Here is a 17,596-nt window from a genome sequence, read left to right as displayed (position 1 = left end):
TCCGTTTAATAATAAAACGCATTTTTCATTGTTAAAAAATTCCTCAATCTGTCTATCACAGCACATGAAATACGTCATTCTTACCAAAATGACGTCATTTTATAAGTTCATCGCAATCAGTGCTTTGTTTATAACCAGCTACATTGGATTTAACTAGCAAGTGTTTTTTAATGGATTGAAAAGTTTTATTGTTGTTCATTATGCTAATACATTTAAAAGTTGCTAATTATTTCATTTTCAGGTATCATGAGAAATACATAAATTAAAGTGATAGTTTTGTGTGACGTCACAGTTACTTTACCCGTATAAATAAGGCCCCGCCCTTTTTTCAAGCCTTAACAGTGCTGCGTATTCTGACTTTAGCATTACAGTAAACTAAGGTTCTCAAAATCTTCAAAAATATTCTCAAAACACTTAATTTTTATGTTGAGTTACGCATTTTTTTTCATACATTTTAGAAATGTTTAGAAATATGCGTAAATAAATGTATCGAACTAAATTTGGTAACTTTTAATTATCCTTGCATATACATGTAGCTAGACTACAACAGCATTTGTTATGAAACAGCAAAAGTACGATATATGTACATATGTTTATATCAGCATTATTCTTTCTTAGATGAATCTATTGAAGAAAACATATGTTCAATTCTGTGTGAACTTCATTGGGGTGTCAGATGTCATAGTGCGACCGATTTGCTAGGCTAGGTGATATATTGTTTATATATATTTCTGTCTGTTTTCGGACTACCAAGGTTAACGCGATGAAAAGGATAAAATAACTGACACATATAGATATTTTTATTCAACAGATGTTTACTAGATCTTCCTTTGGTGGGAAGAATGTTTTGAATACTATTATTACAGTCTAAAATCGGAAATTCCTTTGAAGTTATGTTAACTAAAACAGGGGATATCACTAATTTTGACTTCAAATACATTAAAAACTCATAAAATAATAAGATTATTCTCCGTAGGGATCATTGTTTTTTTCAATATAAAATTCTGAAACTGGACTGCTGATCATCATTGTAAATATTCAAATGTTGAAACAAGACGAATCTTTCGGGCTTCACAGGATTTGATCACGTGACCAACTAAACGTTCATTCTCAGACACTTTTTACATTGTTGTTTATTTCTTAAGTAAACATAAAATTAACTCACTTGTGTTCCAAGACTGACATCTTTTCGAGTTAAAAATGAATAAGAACAGGAGAATAACGACTAGAAAGATCGATGATGATACTACTCCAGCAATTATAGATGCGGTCTCAATCCCTGGCTGCAAATTAAAAGTACTGTTTGGTGACACCGAAGTAAGATTAGAGCTGTCTGTGGACAGGATATATGCTGAGGAGTCAGTCATGAGATTAAACGTTGTGGAATTTGGTATTGCACGGCTCCTTAAATAATAAAAGATTCACCCAATAATATAAAAATTTGATTCAATCCGTCGTCTAATCTTATGAGAAGATGCATGAGAGTGCACAGATTTACTTACGTTTCATTTAAACAGTTTTCATTTGCCAAATAGCAGCGTTTTTGTGGATTGATTTCCAAGCAGGCTGAATCTGAAACAATAAATACATGCCTATTTTTGATTGTTTTTATTCACAGGCCCTCGTCACACATGTTAAATGTACTATTGCATCCGAAAAAGATTTCGTCTTACATTTGAAAACTTCATTGGTAATGTAAGGTTCCCTCGGACAACCATAAAGGAAAGTGGAGCAGTCGATGGCGTCTAGGTGTCCTGAAGATACAGCATAAGGGCAGATATCTAAAGAGATAGGGAAAATATTCAAAGTTCGTTCTAAAGGTCGATTCACATCTTGAGTCATTCAGTTTTAAATGAGAATATTTTAACTAAGATGTTGCTACATAGGCAATTTACCCACATATGATCCACATATGCATTGCCTTTCATATGAAGATCATGTGTGGAACATATGAGAATCATATGTTTATACAATCATATGAGAATCATATGTGGCCAATCATATGAGAATCATATGATCATGCATATGTTAATCATATGAAGTAATATACATATGATTCTCATATGAAATGTCCTTCATATGAGAATCATATGTATATTTTGGTAGTAGTCCTATGAGAACCATATGAAACTGATCATATGAGAATCATATGAAACCATATTAACTAATTTGCCCTTGTTATATACTCAGGTAAAAATCATTTGAATATTTTGACAGTGATCATATGAGAATCACATGAAACAGTATTCACTTATTTGTCCTTGGTATACTCAAGTTAAATTGCAATTTCAATGATATATCTAAATAGTAATTTAAATGTACATTAATTTCAAAAGAATTTGTTAGCAATAACTCTGTTTAACACCCCCCCTTTTCCCTTATAAAAAAACTTTCACAGTTTTCTTTTTTCTGTTATAATGCATATCCCAGTCAAAATTGATAAAGAATAAATCAATTTGCTTTTTATTTCAAATATTTTGCGTTTGGGTTTATTACTTGAGTAAAATAAAAAAAAAATCCGTATTTTTCCTGGATCGGTTTGAACTTCTATCGGATGAAAGTGTACGTCATGTTTGACGTCACTGCTGCAGCAGAAGTGCTGGGTGTTGGAAAAAGTAAGTAATTTCTAAACAATTTCTTAAAGACCTTTAATTCATATTGTTGAAATATCATTTCATTACGGTTACAGGTTCGTATGAACTCATCTCTGTAATACTCTTAATCCGAGATTTCTCTGACTCTATCCCCCGCTTTTATATCGATATTGAATCTCGGATAATAATATTCTCAACACTTGTAATTGTTAGATTAATACATTTCGTAAACCTACATAACGTTAGTGATGATCTGTAAGTAATTTTGGATAAATTTGTTTCTGAATGGATGTAAACATTACAATTTACATGTTAGGCTAAAGGCATTACTCTGTTTTCTTTTTGTTTTGACTTTTGTTACGTACTGATTTGAAAGTGAAAGTAGAAACCCTGTATAGCAGTTTGGCGTTTTTGTATGTTGAGATCGTTATCAAGTCGATTCTTCCATCAACTTAATGACAAATGTTTATTTCTATGGCCTATAGATGCATTCAACAACTTAAGTTCAGTGTCACCGTGCTGCTTTTTTATTAAGTCCAAGAAGCCCAAAGCTGATAAGACTGGCAATTGATCCAAAAGCTGATTGTGACAGACGATTGCATCATCACAATATTTAAGGTAAAAAAAAATACTTGCAATAAAAAATCAAAGTGTACATCTGTAATGACTCCTTTATGAAAAAATATTTCTTGATGATTTCTTTTTGTTACATTTTTTAATTCCTTTATAATTCTGCATTGTTTGCATGGCGTCATCAAAATTAAATTCAACTCAATAATAAAGAAGTTGTATTCTACATTATGAAACAATTTTAATCCAATGCACTTTTAAAATATGGTAAGTATGAATAGAATATGCTGGCTTTAAAAGCTATGAAACTATATAGGCCACCCCTGAAAACCGTAGGAAATATCCCCTCATCATACCGGCCGCTTTTTGATAGCAAGAAATGTTACTGTCATTGGCCAGAGGGGTAATAATGACCGGCCGGAGGTGTGAAAAATAGCCTACCCACGAGAGGTCAGAGGTGTGAAAAACTGAATATGACTCATAGAGTTTTCTATTGTTTAGCCGTCTTGAAGGGGTAGTTATCGTGCCAGACTACATAAATGGCCGGTCTCAGCTGTGTACATATGATTAACATCAATTAAACTTAAATTAATAAAATATCAATCAACTAATAAATTTAAATCACAGAATGAATCAACGGATTCTCGCACGCCATATTGCATCATCTTTTTAAATACAGAAGCGGTCTTGAATTTGGGAACTGTTAAAAAATGCCGAGAAAATAAAATAAAACATTTAGCAAAATAGACATTTCATTATTAAAATTACTGTTAACAGAAGTTTTGTTCAGAAATGTTTTAACTATTTAATTTTAACTGAAGTAGATACATTTTTTTAATGACGTAAGCGATACACAGATTCTGTATAGAATTCAGTTAAGGCAAAGGGTCCGGTTTATTTCTTCTTATATGGTTAATGAAGTAACTGTCCATGTTTTTTTCTGTTCTCGTTTTTTTTTAATTTCTTTTCATAAAAATCAACATGTATTAATAACATGATGACAGATAAATACAATAGAAACCAATACAGTGTATTAAATATTTTTTCTAGCATCTGTCACATAGTTCTACATTTCTTCAATATGTTAGATTCTCGAGAAACCGACCACCCCTCTAGTTCGGCCATATTATTCAGCCCGGCAGCTGGCCGGTTTAGAGAAGTTTTTCTGTATAACATTAGTTTTATTTCGTAGTCGTATTATATCTGTGTCGGTAAATTGGGAATACATTTGGTTGCTGATGATAAATTACTTTAATATAACTTGTAGAATTGATTTTGTAATTTAAGAATTATTTTATTTTTGAAATTTTTGTAGAGACCATTCTGTGCCACAAAGAAATTGTTCAGGAAGGGGAGAACTGGTGGATTTGCATATTTGGTACAGTTCAAAGAGATTTTCACAATGGTCAGATCAGAGGGAGGACAACTGAAAATATTGAAAAGATAAAAAAGGAAAAAGAACCTGGAAATATATGAAATAATTCTGAAATGTGGAAAATGTACACAACCTTGTCTGAATTTGACCTGTAAAGATTTCCCATTCTTATTTGTATGCTAGAATATCAAAAAAACCTGATTTTTCATAAATTTACAATAGAGCTCGAGAATACATGACAAATGTTATTGCTGATATTTCAATTTTGCAGTGGACACTTTCATGTCATATGGTAGATCTATACAAGTACATGACCTAATTATTTTATTCATTTGTACATGTATACATGTTTAACTACTTAATCATTTTGCTGAAATCTTATAATTTGTACTCATTTTAGAATATGTTAAATACATGTATCGACAAATGCTACTGACTTGTTTGTATATTTTTTTGTTTAGAATGTACACTGTGAAAAATTAGTTATTTCTCTTGATGAAAATAATTTTACCAAAAAAGTTGTGTAAGCATTATAAAATATTTTAAAATATTTAACCAATGAAGATAGATCATTTTACATGTAATGTAATAAATTTTCATCTAAAGCAGAAATATCTGATTTTTAAATGTGTACAAGAATATGAAAAATATTGAAAGAGAACACACATAACTGTTTCATATGATTTACATATGATACCCCTTTTCATATGATTCTCATATGTAAATGACTTGAAACACAATTAAATATTTCATATAATTTACATATGATGCCATTTTCATATGATTCTCATATGTAAATGGCTTGAAACACACTTAAATCATTCATATGCAAATCATATATAGTTATTCTCATATGATTCACATATGTGGATCATATGTGAATCACATTATTTGCTTCATATGATTCACATATAATGTCCTTTTTCTATGATTCACATATGAGATCAATCATATGAGAATCATATTATACTCATATATGAGAATCATATGCGGCTAAGTTGCTTGTGTAGGCTTAAATAAAAAATACCTTTGTTTCCCCTAACGCGACCGACCCAATTAAATCGCGCCGACTGAAAAGATTTTTTGAATAAATTGATTCAAATATTTTTTTTTTATTTAACCTAGTTTTATAAAATACAATTTCATTAAAATCACTTTTTATCAGAACGGCCGACGTCGTTCTTCTGTGATTTTTAAGCATTTGTTGGAAAGAAAATGACTTCCAGATGTTGTTACAGGCCTAGGGCAGTAGCTCTTCATAAAACAATGGCGACGTCTCAATACTATGTTTTTAGCTTTTTGGAATTCTTTGCTTTTGAAACAATTCAATGATAAAATTTACTGTGACTAACTAAGAATGTTTTGGAGGTGTGTTGGCGTCTCCATGTGAGTGAATACATTTTTAAATGGGACGTTAAACAACAAACAAACAAACCTGTCTTTGAATTCAGGGTACGTAATATATGGCAAGGCCCGCCTCATGAGTAGATGAGGGAACCACCTAGTGAACACGTCATTTAATTTCATTGCATTTCATTTAATTTGAGTTTTGATCTAATAACCAGTTCATCTATAATACTTTTTTTACTATATGCCATTATGGAACCATAGGAGTTGTAAAAATGTTTGCATATTCATCCTGATAAATATACTTCAGATGTCCTTTCTTCATACCTATATTTAGTGGTTAAACTTCATGTCTATGACATTGTACATGTATAAAGCATTTTTATCATTTGTAGATTTGGGTTGGTTCAATTAAATATTGTTTACATATTCTTCCCAACTAGTTTTGAAATCATGATTCAGCTTCCTGAGACGTTCAGTGTATTTTTTTTTAATTAGGCCTTGGAAGATTGTTTGTTTCTTTGCTTTTAATCCCTTCGAGATTTGTTAGGACTACATTTAACTATTTCCCCATTGCTCCAAATTTAGACGTACTCAGCACTTTTTTGCCATTAAGCAGTGGGGAGTTTGTTTTTTTTTTTTTTGAGCCAGTATCTTCTGCGACACTGGACATAAGTTTATATGGTCCCCTTTGAAGGACTTCAACCTTTCAACGTTATTAATTGTTATTTAAACCTGCGATTTAAATTTAGCCACTTACTTCTTAACACCAAAGCAAAATGCTCCAGTACCATTGCAAATCTCATGGCCCTCAAAAAAGTACATTTATCGTCTATAAGCTCTGAAGGCTGATGAAAGGTTTGAAAAAATATACTCGTATGTCTGGTCTTTGCGTATTTGAGAAACTTGTCTATTTTATTCAATTTATATAAATGTAATGGAGTGAAATATTTCACAAGTTCAACTGAATAACAGTTATGAACTAATTAATCATGAATTTTGCTTTTAAACGGCATATTTGCGATACTTAGCATTTTGTTCACAAATTACTTTATTTTGTACTTTTCTTATTTATAAAGGTAATTTTCCATTAAATTTTAGAATGTATTATCAAAGCTGCTGTCAGAAAATAAAATTGTTAACCTACCTACCGACCCAACTTGAGAATTCAGGTTCGGGTTAGGGGAAACAAAGATATTTTTTTAATTCCGGCCTCAGCAAGGACATTATGTAAATCTGATAGATTAAAAGGGAAAAAAATTGATTGGAATCTATGTGTTATTTTCTTTTTACAAATATCTTTGACTTACTTGCTTCAAATCTGCCAATACTCCCTTTAGAACAAAACTCCACCAGTGACGATCTGTTCTCATTAGGTACACACTGGTACAGGTTCCTACCTTGTGTATCATTGGGGCACTGTAACTTGATGCCGTTGTTCAGCCAAGTGGGAGCGTCTTTGGGACAGGTTGACACTGATCGGAATGTCACATTCCGATCCATCTGTCTTCTACAACAAGTTATTGAACCACTAGCATTAAATATTTTACCTGATGACTTACAAATGCTTAATAACGGGTTTTCCATGAACTCGTTTATTCAAACAATAATTTTTCCTAATTCTCAGAAACTAAACAATGAATAGACTGCATGTATGTACCGGCATTTTTCAAATAAAGGCTAGAATGGCAAATGCGCAGGTATGATAAGGCAGCACATGGATCAGAATTCGTCGATTTAACACTTTTTTATAATCATGTAACACCAATAAATTGGAAAAGTCAAGGATAAAACTTTTGCAATAATTATGCATTCTATAGACTTCAATGGAACTTATACTACAGTAAGCACTTCACCATGACGTCACCACGTGATATCTATAATTAGATAATATGCCTTAATGAAAAAGTGAGAAGTTCAACACTACCCCGGGGATAATAAGTTTTAATTTGTAATAATAGTTATGTAAAAATATCTCTGTACCAAGAAAAGTGCTGCTAGAATCCTACTGTCCTATCACACAAAAAATTATTAAACACTTTTGGACTTTCACTCTGCTACTGCGTGATCAACAGTTATGACGTCATGGGTTTGGTATTTAACCCCTGTGATAACTACAGAGGCCCAGTAACGACATATTTCCGTTAAAATTATGCCTATGCATATTTTAATTCATTTTTACGACCTCAAATCAATCTTAGATATCGATTTTTATGAAATTAGTATCTCTAAACTTCAAGTCGTATAGCTTACTATGACGTCATATCATATTGGCAAGTAGAATATTTGGTTGTAACCTTAACCTACCTGCGTGCAATATTATTTTCTAAGATGAAGAGAAATTCTTTTGTTGATGCATAATAAATAAGGTAGGTCTTAGATGCATCGGGGTATAATACAATCATGTAAGTATGTAAACAAGACGGAGTATATCTAACTGTGTTTCTCAAAATGGAAATAATGGAATAAAGTCATGAATATGGGAGTTTTCCCAGTTTAAACAAAAGAAAACTATCACGACTGCCTACCTACTACTACAAAAAGTAATTTCTTGTTATTCGCCCCTTAAAGTCCCTTTCTTAAAAATATTAAACTGAATATGGTTATCGGAATTACTATTTTGCATGATTTAAAATTGCATTCCATGAAAATAATGTATGGACTACTTAATTTTATTGGAGCAGTTTAGCAGTGCTTTATATATTGATTTAATCATCCATTTTTTTTTTATTGAATGTAATATCAACAATATTGTTTTAAAACTAAATTTTGATGCAAAATTTGAAGAATAAAGTAAACAAGTCCTTCTCGAAATCTCAGGAAATAACTACTTTTTCTCTCTTCCTGTTTCTTCCGTTTCAAACAATTAACAATAGGTGCTTTTTGACATTGAGTGTTAAAAATTTCTCAATTTGGTCAATTTACATCACACAACGAGCATAATAGTTTAATTCTTAGAGGATGAACACATCGGACTCCTTAGACCTTGCCAAAAATGAAATAAAAGATAAAAAATAAGAGAGTTAACCTTTATCTAAAATTAAAGAAGTTTCCATAGTTTCAAATATTTCCCGCAGATAGAGAAGACATAGAGAAGACATAAACAGACGTACTTAAAAAAAAAACTTAAGGAGTAGGTTTGATCCTGAACTTTCAAGGAAATGGTCTAGACCTTTATTTCTTAAATTCTGCATCATTTTTTTACGTTTTAATATTAACTCTCGATTATACAATGTAGAATTGTTTGTTTAAATCAGTATGGACTACCCCAAAATTGATTACAATAAAATTTGCTATTTGTCTCAAAGTCAATCAAACATATTCAGTGATAATTTGTTGAAATTTCGCAAATATACATGTTGTATGTCCTTGTAGTCAAGGACGGTACCCATTTTTAATGCCCATAATATCATTTTTGTTCATTGAAAACCATCTGATCATTTGTGTATAAACAGGCATAGGTTGCTCTAAATTAAACATATTTCATTTAATGTATTTTTAGGATTCTTAATTACTTTTATAGCAGCTTTAATGAAGTTTAATTTCACTCTAGTTTACTGATTCTTGACTATTCATTTTAAATGCAGTTTCTCGAGTAGCCCTTGTTTTCCAGCATCTCACAATGGAATTTTGTGATGAAAAGCGGTCACATTTCAACTGTTATCAACTCATGAAGGATTCAATAATTAGAGAACTTAAGGACAGATGATACAAACAAACTATTGTCAAAAGAAATAAAATTATCAACCTAGGTCATGAGTAAATGAGTGAAATGAATAACTTTCAATGCGCAATTTTAATTTTTTTTATTCAAATATTCTTTAATCTTCTTTAATCTTACACAATACAGCATTAGGTAATGTGGTTCCTCAAATATTTCTGCAAACACGACTTTTTTTAAATCCGACAACTTATGATACATTTGCCATATTATCAATTCTAGCAATTACACTTAACGCTTCTTAACGTAGAGAAAGAAATTAAATCCTGCATCGGGAAATCACCCTTGATATTTTTTTTTTAATTCAAAAACTACACTGAGTGCATGATAACATGTATATTTAATAATAATAATAATAATAATAATAATAATAATAATAATAATAATAATAATTTCCTTGTTGATTCATATATACAAGCCAACATAAAGATATTGTTAGATTAAAAGCCATGTATGTAAACATGATATACGTAAGTCTAACCAATTGTCAGAAAATTAAAACTGAAAACGAAAAGAATAATATACCGATGTTATGAAATTTATAGCCATAACAAGTGCTCTATATAGAATCTTTAAAATAATAAAATAAATTAACTAGACTAAGTATTAAATGTCAGTTTACATTTGCGATCCCTGCTTACTTTCAAAACGAAAACAAATAATCATTCTATTTACATCAATACTGATTTGTAAACTTGAAAAAAAATAGCTCCGTTATAATATGGCCTTCTTTAACGTTGTGCGTGAAAAATTCGAAATCTGCTATTTCGGATTAGTTTATATTTGATTTGATGTCATGTTTGGAAATCCATGCTGATGAGAGATAATGAGCACTTGTAGTACCATTACTGAAAAAAAGACGTTCCTGTTTCACAGATTACTTAGTGGTATTATTAGGATATGACTTCGTAGACATGCGTTTACATATAAAGATATGTGTTCATCCTTACATATGACGAGCTATATAGCATTAGAAGCTGAGATCAGAAGTAAGACTGTAAGGGACATACAGACTGAAGTCTTTTACGTGCCTGGGGGCCTTGAGAGCAAATCCGAAATGTCACGATGCATGGACTTGAACTTGCTTGATGACGTTGTTGTAGAGTTTCAATGCGTATATTTTATCTTATTAAAGTTGGAACAGGTAATTTTATGGGACAGTAATATGTTGCTATGAAACTTATTGCATCTTCTGTTGAACTAAAGTGTTTATGATTAGTGTAATCAGTTTGATTTTTATAAATCAATATAAGATAGCCCTCGTTTATTGTTTTAGTAAGAGAGGTCTGAGAAGTATAGGAATTTTGAATCCATAATATAGGATTTTAATTTCCAAGGAAAAAAAGACCCTTTTATGTACTTAGAAGTATTTTCACTTTTTATTAAAGAATAAGAAATGACAAGCAAAACTGGAAAAGGAGACAACATAGACAGTAAATTGATAGCCAACCTGCCATGCACTTAAACTGAATTTTGAAAGAGGTAAGAGGAGTGCCGACATCCTAAATATTTCATATTGTTTGTAATTCCACATTTTAGATACTTAAGACTAAGTGATTTCAATTACTACAGCTTTTATGAAACATTAAAACGAACAGGAAGATGATGATAACGACAAGAACTTCCATGAAAACGAACACGGAAGAAAAAAAAAGGAGTAAAACCTCCATATAAGCCTGAAACAACTTATCAAAACACCATAATGATACCAAAAGTAAAAGATCAGAGGTAGATTTATTATGTGTGTAAAACGAATTTGGTCCTTGGTGATTAATTTTGAATAATACAATTTCAGTAGTTGTATATATCCTGGGAAGTATTTTTTTAAGTAAACGTAATTAAGATCTGTAATTGCATTGTTTCATATTGCAATTTTGAGTGGAAAACATTCCCATTTGAGCTGGTTACTTGAAATCCTTGCGATATATTTTGAACTCCAGTAACAAATAAATATATCTTTTTCTAAGCACATCTTGGGTTCACAAGAAAACAGTGAATTAATTTAAATGACAAAATATTTCTTAAAATTGTGTTTCAGGGCTGCGCGGCAGAAATTAATGCGAGACATTTCAAAAATGTATAAATAACCGTCTCGCGATGTGCGAAGTCATTGCAAAAACTAGGTTACTATATACTGTAAACCAACTTTTATTCGCGTGCGAGAAATTTTTGCGAAGTTCGCGAGAGCCTCTTAATCGCGAATTATACTCGCCGCGAACCGGCCCTTATAGTATATTTGTCTATTAAAAACAGCTTGAAAAAAGGCTTGATCGCGAAAATTAATCGTCGCGAGAACCTTCTGTATGAATCAGCTATACTTATGTGAAACGATCACAAATGAATAATTAAAACAGACATTGCTATGTACTATTATCTTTAAAATGCATTTCAAACCTTCGGGAAACTTTAATCTTAGCAACATGTAATGAGCGTTTCCTCTAAAATGTATTGTGTTAAATGACTTGTAAAATTGATAACATTTATTTTTTTTCTTATTTCAGGCAGATAATCAATAAAACATGTAAAACGCAGAGAATCTGAAGTTGTGCAACTTCACAGTTGAAAATACTAGTATATTTTATTATTTTATAGATAATGTCAATGTTATCGTAATCACTCAATTAGATGTTTATGCAACCAAAAGGAGCAACATAATAATGCCCCCAAGATTATCATAGTGCTTTAATTATGGATCATTCACTACATTGTATTGTGATTTATTCTTTATGGTTTATCCTGGTTTCAATCTCGTCATAGTAAAATGCCATTTCTAAAAAAAATATTGTTACATCAAATATTTTTCAAGCATCGATCTATATGAAATCTAGATTGCCAAATTCTGTCTTTCATTTAATCATGTACGTGTATGGTTATTTGTATTTGCTTTGTGTATGATGACATGATACCAAATAAATACATACATACTACTACTACTACTACTGCTACTACTATATTGCACTTATCATCTGTAATTGAATGAAACATATCACGAGAGACATTGAAAAATATGCTAACAAACTAAACCGGAAGAGATCAAAATGTGTTTCATAAAATGCACAAAGAGCACTTCCGATCTTGCATAAAATGTGATGTTTAACTTCTTCTATTAAGGTTTATGAACTTTAATTTGAACAAGAAATAAAACTATTTCTTTGATGCTGAACCTTGTACATTGTATTAAGTGCAGGCACATATATTTTTGTAAGCGTATGCTGTGATTCTACGAAAAAAAAAGCCCCACATTTACTCACCGATCACTGGTGTATTCAATATTGACAGATCTTTCACTTTTCCATTTCAACATTCTAATTATTCAATTTCTACTTTTATTATTGGACACACGTATAGTGCATACAATAACATAAAATTATGTAAAGGAAACATAAAGAATCTTTTCAACTGAAAGGGAACTACATGTTTATTAATCTTTTGTCGCTCTTTCTAGCTTAAACATCTCACATATGATGAGACTGATTTGCATGATGTCGGAATTTCCATTAATCTTTCTCTGTTCCGTGCTACGACGAAACAACTTTGGTTATGGGTAATTTATCCGGGAATGATCTTAAACAGTGTCAGTTTGTGGACAAGATAATGTTACAAAACGGAGATAATTCTTATTTTACCTATTATTTTACGTATTTGCTAATGGAATGAAGAAAAAATCTTATTCATCAATTAAAGTTAAGCAGAGTAATGTTGTCGTGTGAAAATCTAAAAAACATTAATAAACCAAAGATTGAAGAAACTGCTTCTGAAATTAAATAAAAATCAATTGAATGTGAAAAAGAATGTAAATTTATTTTAGAAGCAGCATTTGACAATTTTCGTTAACAGTGCATATCACAATGTATTCTTATATGGAAGTGTTAAATCAGAATCAGATCAAAAATTTTTATTTTGAGTCGTATTTTTATAACATAAACATAAGCTCCGTAGAGCTTTTGACCGAGATTATATTAGTACTACATATCATAAATAACTATCTACACATATAAAACAGTTAGAATCACACGCATGTGAGTTAAGGCTACATATGGAAATTTCTATACAAAATATCTAATTAAATTCCATAATTGCTCTACCAACCGCACAGAAAATGCTAAGACTTGTTTTCTAATACATTCTTGGTACCCACGACATGCGAAAGCCAGTACACATTATGACGTCATATTATGACGTCATCGACATGTACTACACAAGTTTATAAGAAACATCAACAAAATCACTTCGGCGCAAGGGCATACCTTACTTTGTTTTACAGAAACAAGGTATCAAAAGACGCAGGATATTCCAAGGATTTAAGATATTGATGCACAAATGTCGGCAGTGCAATTGGTTACTTACTATTCGTGCAGTTTTAAGTTTTAACAGGGTAAAAATTCACTGTCCAGGGTAAGTTTCCTAAAATTTTTATCAATTGAGAAAGTGCATAGGATTTGTGCAGCAATTTTATTGATTTTAAGAATACTCGCCTTAATTTTATACATTGTTTATTTTAAATTAGATAGGATAGGCCCTTGCGCCGACGTGATTTTGTTTATATGATTTAATACCTTGAATGGGAGAGAACAATGACGTCATAATATGACGTCATAATGTGCACTTGCATTAATAAACTGTGGGTACTGAGTATGTATCAGAAAATCAATTTGAACCTTCTCTGTACATAAAATATACAAATTATGAATTTTCATTAGCTTATTTGCATAAAAATATCCATATTTAGCCTTAACTCACTTGCGCATTGTCATGCATCACAACAAGCAATATTTACACATATACACACAAAAACGACACAGAAAGCACATATATCATGCATATGAATAATACAACACAGAAAATAAATATAAAGGAGTGTCCAAGTAGCACTTATGCCCTGAAAATACAGTCTATGAATTTTCTATTTGATAAAAATATTTTATATTTTGATAAAATATAGCAGATTTGTTTAGTCAAAAGTATATATATTTTTTTTACTACTATAAATTTATGACTACTAAATTTACTCACTTTTAAAGCAAACAAAACAGAATAAACTTAAAACATAAGAGCAATACAAAAATAGATAGATAAATAAATAAAAAAGGAACTAAAAAGAAAGTGAGCAAAAACTGAAGATTAAGATTTGAGGATTAAGATCTGAAGGAGCCACACTTACAGGAGTCTCCATTCCAATTGTTAATTAATTTTTAAACTGAGTAATTGTAGTTGCATTTCTAATTGTTTCAGGGAGTTAATTCAGATCTATAGATTGGCTCCTGCATATCTAAAAGAGAGTAATCCATGTTTTGTAGTTCTAACCCTAGGTATCTCTACTGTATTAGTTTTCCTAAAATTATATGTGGTTTCTTTAAAAGTAAATAAATCAGATAAATATGCAGGACTCTCATTATTTAAAATTTTAAAAACTTCTTCAGCCATTGTTCTTAATCTTCTAATTTTCAAAGTTGGTAAGCCTGACTTCAGTAATAACTCCTCATAAGTACTGTTCAAGTCATCATAAATAAATCTGAGAGATCTTTCTTAGATTTTTTCAACTTTTCTTGTATTATTTTCTCCGCAAAAGTGCCAAACAACAGGACAGTAATTAAAATTACTCATAATAAAAGAATAATAAATGGTCAGTTTGCCCAGTTTAGTCAGATGTTTACCTATGCGCTTTAATACTTAAATGTTAAAGTAATACAATGTATTAGGAAATCAGTGTTTTCGGAGAGGTGGATGGGATGTTAAATTGAAATGTTCTCAGTATGCCGAAATTCTTTCAATATTCAAGGTTTTGTTTGCAATATCATCAATATTACATCACATCTTTCCTAATTAAAAAACCCTTTACATGTATCGGAATTTCGCGTCATTGCTGAATATTTTAGAAAATGTCGATACACACAGCAAACCATGTGGGGTAGCCGATTCTAAGGCTGAATAATGATGGATAAACCGTCTTTTTTAACATTATGTATTTTTTTTATCTTATTTAACCCCTCCTTGTAAAGTTCATTTTTTTCAAAATTTAAGTGAATATTCAGGTAAATGTATAAAATAAACAATTTATTATGATCATCAATAAAAATATCCTAATCAGACATTTAGCCTATTTTAACAAATTGAATAAAATAATACGAGGGGCGATCAAAAAGTTCGCGAACTATCTCTATATCTACGAAACCACAATTCAGATCTGAAATAAATTGGTACACACAAAGCCATACAAGAGTTTGATAAATAACATATGCTGAATAAAGTTTTGCTCCTTGTGTGTGACATCACAATGTGAAAATGTTTATGTAAATCACTTAAAACGAAAATTTGTTGTCTCAGTCATACTCGTTCAACAAACGACTGTAAAGTGCATTGTATATCTTAGAAACCCTTTTGCACCAGCGTTAAATAATTTGTGCACAGTTTTTTTTTATGACCAATGACTTCCTTATAAATTTAATCAATGATTTGATTTATAGTTATAATGAAGGAAGGTAGATGTTAAAAAATAATACTTGTATTGTGCCAAGTGAAAGCGAGTTTGAAAAGAAATGTTTTTAATTAAGCAGTTTGTTATCAAAGACCTCCAATTTATACACTTTGCAAAATAATTGAGTATTTCAGTAATACCATAAATATTAAATACCTAATATATCATTAACTTTAGATTTTGAATGTATATAGAAATTTGTAAAATAGTTTGCGAGTTTTTTTATCATCCCTGGTATTATTAAAAATAATACAACTTATTTACATTTGCTGACGACTATCTTTCCTCATCGAACAATGCAAATATGAGTGAAATTTAATTTTCAATGACATGCACTTGGTCACATGATCATACTTCCTTGCGTTTAAAATATAATTTTGTAAAATAGTACTCTGAACTTTAAATACGCAATGTCTTGACCATTATACCAACCCAATTTTTAAAGACAGTTATTATTAGCATTGGAATCATACACTGTATGTGTGATATTTTCTTCCTCTCTCAGCTCAATTTACTGAGATTTTTTTTTTCAATTTTAATTTTGTTTTAATTAAATATATTTCCTTTTCTTGTTATATGAAGCCCCAGATACACTGTAGCTTCCTGATGACAACATTAAATTAAAAATTGCACAACGGAACATAAAATAAGCAATGAACATTAACACAAAATTATTAAACAAAGATAAAAGTTTCATTAATTTTTATTCAGTGGTATATATTGTACTAGGAACTGTGATTTGATAAGGATAACCCCTATGACAATGTCTGTCTTACGAGAACAAAAAAAAAAAGAACAAATTAAAGTAGTGGACAAGGATGCACTTGACACTTTGTATGTTTTGACGAACTGTTGTGTGTTTTTGCCTAACTACATTTTAAGAATGATCCCTGTTAATATGAATGCCTGAAAGTTTACAGTATATTTTCATGCAAGGTTCAAATGAAAATTCAATTTCTGAAAATGAAAAAATAAGAAAAAGACAGAATCTTACCACTTCAGTGTTTAAGTCGAAATTCACTCGCGCTGTTGAGACAATCACAGTCCACAATCGCTATTAGAAAATCACAGATTAAACTATACACAAAGTATTTTCTTTACATCTAGAAGCATCTTTGGTAAACAAGATATAAACAGCTCAGCTATGTTAAGGACCGATATGGAAAATGTTACCTTTGCACCGTATTAATATGTATTGCTTCTTTTAAATTTTTTTAACAAAGCAACTGAGTACTTGTAGAAAATGTGATATAGCTATCATCAATGGATAGGACTGGGCCGTAGTTATTACCAGTTATATATCGCACGTATCAGCTGTTTGTCACGTGACTTGTATAAAAATAGAATTGTTAAGCTGAATGTAGGAAATGTAGATAGTGCAAGGGCATACGCTTGTTTTTCAAGAAAAGAAATGATACACATTAAAAGAGGTTTATATCCTAAGTGCTGGGAGCTAGTCAGTGCTGTTTGCAAAGTACTTATAATTTTGCCGAAAATGCTTAACATAGCTAAAA

General features: G+C 30.7%; 1 protein-coding gene across 4 annotated transcripts in view; it reads right to left on the bottom strand.

Annotated features, from left to right (window-relative positions):
* Positions 1 to 17,365, bottom strand: part of LOC134251982 (uncharacterized) — a 72,215-nt gene extending 54,850 nt beyond the window's left edge. For 2 of the 4 annotated variants that reach the window (XM_062734388.1, XM_062734387.1), the window contains exons 1-5: positions 17,077 to 17,351; positions 7,197 to 7,396; positions 1,674 to 1,781; positions 1,503 to 1,572; positions 1,166 to 1,404 (exon numbers count right to left, since the gene is read on the bottom strand). In XM_062734388.1, the coding sequence (XP_062590372.1) occupies positions 1,166 to 1,404; positions 1,503 to 1,572; positions 1,674 to 1,781; positions 7,197 to 7,389 (610 nt within the window). In that variant the 5' untranslated portion in view covers positions 7,390 to 7,396; positions 17,077 to 17,351. Of the gene's footprint in view, positions 1 to 1,165; positions 1,405 to 1,502; positions 1,573 to 1,673; positions 1,782 to 7,196; positions 7,397 to 17,076 lie in introns of all 4 variants that reach the window. The other 2 variants (XM_062734386.1, XM_062734385.1) reach the window with 2 other exon arrangements.
* Positions 17,366 to 17,596: the final 231 nt, after the last annotated feature.

Source organism: Saccostrea cucullata, unplaced genomic scaffold (assembly GCF_032062105.1).
Source record: "Saccostrea cucullata isolate Sc308-1 unplaced genomic scaffold, CSIRO_AGI_Scuc_v1 ctg2829, whole genome shotgun sequence".
Taxonomy (NCBI): domain Eukaryota; kingdom Metazoa; phylum Mollusca; class Bivalvia; order Ostreida; family Ostreidae; genus Saccostrea; species Saccostrea cuccullata.
Note: the sequence above shows the minus strand (reverse complement) of the source record. Positions and strands in the feature narration are given on the sequence as shown.